The 1,616-nt window shown below is 52.2% G+C and overlaps 1 protein-coding gene, 1 long non-coding RNA gene and 1 pseudogene across 2 annotated transcripts in view; 2 read left to right on the plus strand and 1 right to left on the minus strand.

Annotated features, from left to right (window-relative positions):
- LOC106723806 overlaps positions 1–1,039 on the minus strand; it is a 33,850-nt gene extending 32,811 nt beyond the window's left edge. Inside the window, exon 1 of the long non-coding RNA XR_001359534.1 lies at positions 976–1,039. This is a non-coding gene — a long non-coding RNA (uncharacterized LOC106723806). The remainder of the gene's footprint in view (positions 1–975) is intronic.
- Positions 1,040–1,053: 14 nt separating this feature from the next.
- Positions 1,054–1,616, plus strand: part of LOC106723804 (zinc finger protein 883-like) — a 139,348-nt gene continuing 138,785 nt past the window's right edge. The window contains exon 1 of the mRNA XM_014528766.1: positions 1,054–1,104. Coding sequence (XP_014384252.1) covers positions 1,071–1,104 — 34 coding nt within the window. The 5' untranslated portion in view covers positions 1,054–1,070. The remainder of the gene's footprint in view (positions 1,105–1,616) is intronic.
- Positions 1,221–1,616, plus strand: part of LOC106723624 — a 6,745-nt pseudogene continuing 6,349 nt past the window's right edge.

Here is a 1,616-nt window from a genome sequence, read left to right on the forward strand (position 1 = left end):
TCCCGTCCTGCAGCTCAGTCCCGCGTGGAGGACCGTGAGGAAGGCGGAGGGGAGAGAGGAGTGTTTGTGGCTTCTGAGGACACAGCAGGTGCAGGGCAGAGAGGACGGGGGTGACTTGCATCTGAAGGTCCCTGAGGATGTGGGCTGTGAGTATTGACGGAAAGATCAGAGGCTGCAGGGAGGACGGCACAGGCTCATTCCGGGCTTTTCGGGCTGTGGAGACCCTCAGAGGACTGGGGTTGGCCTGCATCCGGCTGGACTATGGTACAGTCACTCTCGGATACCATATGCCAAGTTCATGGTTGATCTACTGGGATGGAGTAGGAAGGGGGCAGAGCTGAGGGAGTGAACGTGGGGTCGGAAGAAGGAAGACATTACCCAGTGGTGTGCACAGCTAGAGGAAGAGGAAGTGTGAGCTGATGGTCCCTGGTACCTGGTGTGGAGACTTAAGGGTGAAGCATAAGCCCCGGTTTGGCTTTATCTTGGAGGCTTGGACTGGGAGACTGGGCTGGGGCCCTGCAGGCAAGGCCCAGAGCTGAGATGCATGCACTCCCAGGCCCCAAACCCTCTGCTCTTGCTGAGGGCAGTAACAGTGACTAACAGGACTGTGATGTCAAAGCAGCCTGCACTGGCCTTAGGGCCTGGTGTCCACACTAAACTGGGGGAGCCCTGGAGGAGGTTGAGGGGGGGAAGATGTGTAAGGATAGGACTGTGATGTGAAAGCAGCCTGCCCTCGCCTTAGGGCCTGGTGTCCACACTAAACTGGGGGTGCCCTGGAAGAGGTTGAGGGCGGGGAAGATGTGTAAGGAGTAGGATTGTGGGTTCTCAGAAAGACAGCTTTGGTTTCAATTCTGGGAGTTAAAAATTGGCTGCAGAGTAAGTGGATGCTACACAGGCACACTCCAGGACCAAACTGGAATTACAACGAACATGCAAAAAAAAAAATTCTGAATGATCGTTTGTCTCCATTCTGACAGGTCGGCGTGACCTTTGAGGACATTGCCCTGTACTTCTCCAGGGAGGAATGGAGCCTCCTTGATGAGGGTCAGAGACAGCTGTACCTGAATGTGATGCTGGAGAACTTTGAACTTATATCCTCGCTGGGTAAGACCCTCACTCTCACCAGAGACCTGGTCTTGGCTTTGAGGTTTCCCAGGCCCCATCTCCCAGGGTGTGCTCTGTCCTTACTGCTTGACTTTCCAGTTTTTTGGGCCCTTGCTGTTCTTGGTAGGTCTGGTTTGTTCGCTTTGGCCTTTAATTTTCCTGCAATCACAACACCTCCTGTACTGAACTCCTTGGCAGGGATTTGTGGTTGGTATTGTGGCAGGTTGCCCAATGGATTCCACCTTGATTAGTGCGGAAAAGCATTCTATATATTCCTGTTGGTCATATGTGCATATTATTGGGGAAAATTCCTCTACATCTTTAGCCTATTTTTTTTTTAAATATATTTTATTGATTTTTTACAGAGAGGAAGGGAGAGAGATAGAGAGTTAGAAGCATCGACGAGAGAGAAACATCGATCAGCTGCCTCCTGCACATCTCCTACTGGGGATGTGCCCACAACCAACGTACATGCCCTTGACCGGAATCGAACCTGGGACCTTTCAGTCCGC

Source organism: Myotis brandtii, unplaced genomic scaffold (assembly GCF_000412655.1).
Source record: "Myotis brandtii unplaced genomic scaffold, ASM41265v1 scaffold650, whole genome shotgun sequence".
NCBI classification, from domain to species: Eukaryota; Metazoa; Chordata; class Mammalia; order Chiroptera; family Vespertilionidae; genus Myotis; species Myotis brandtii.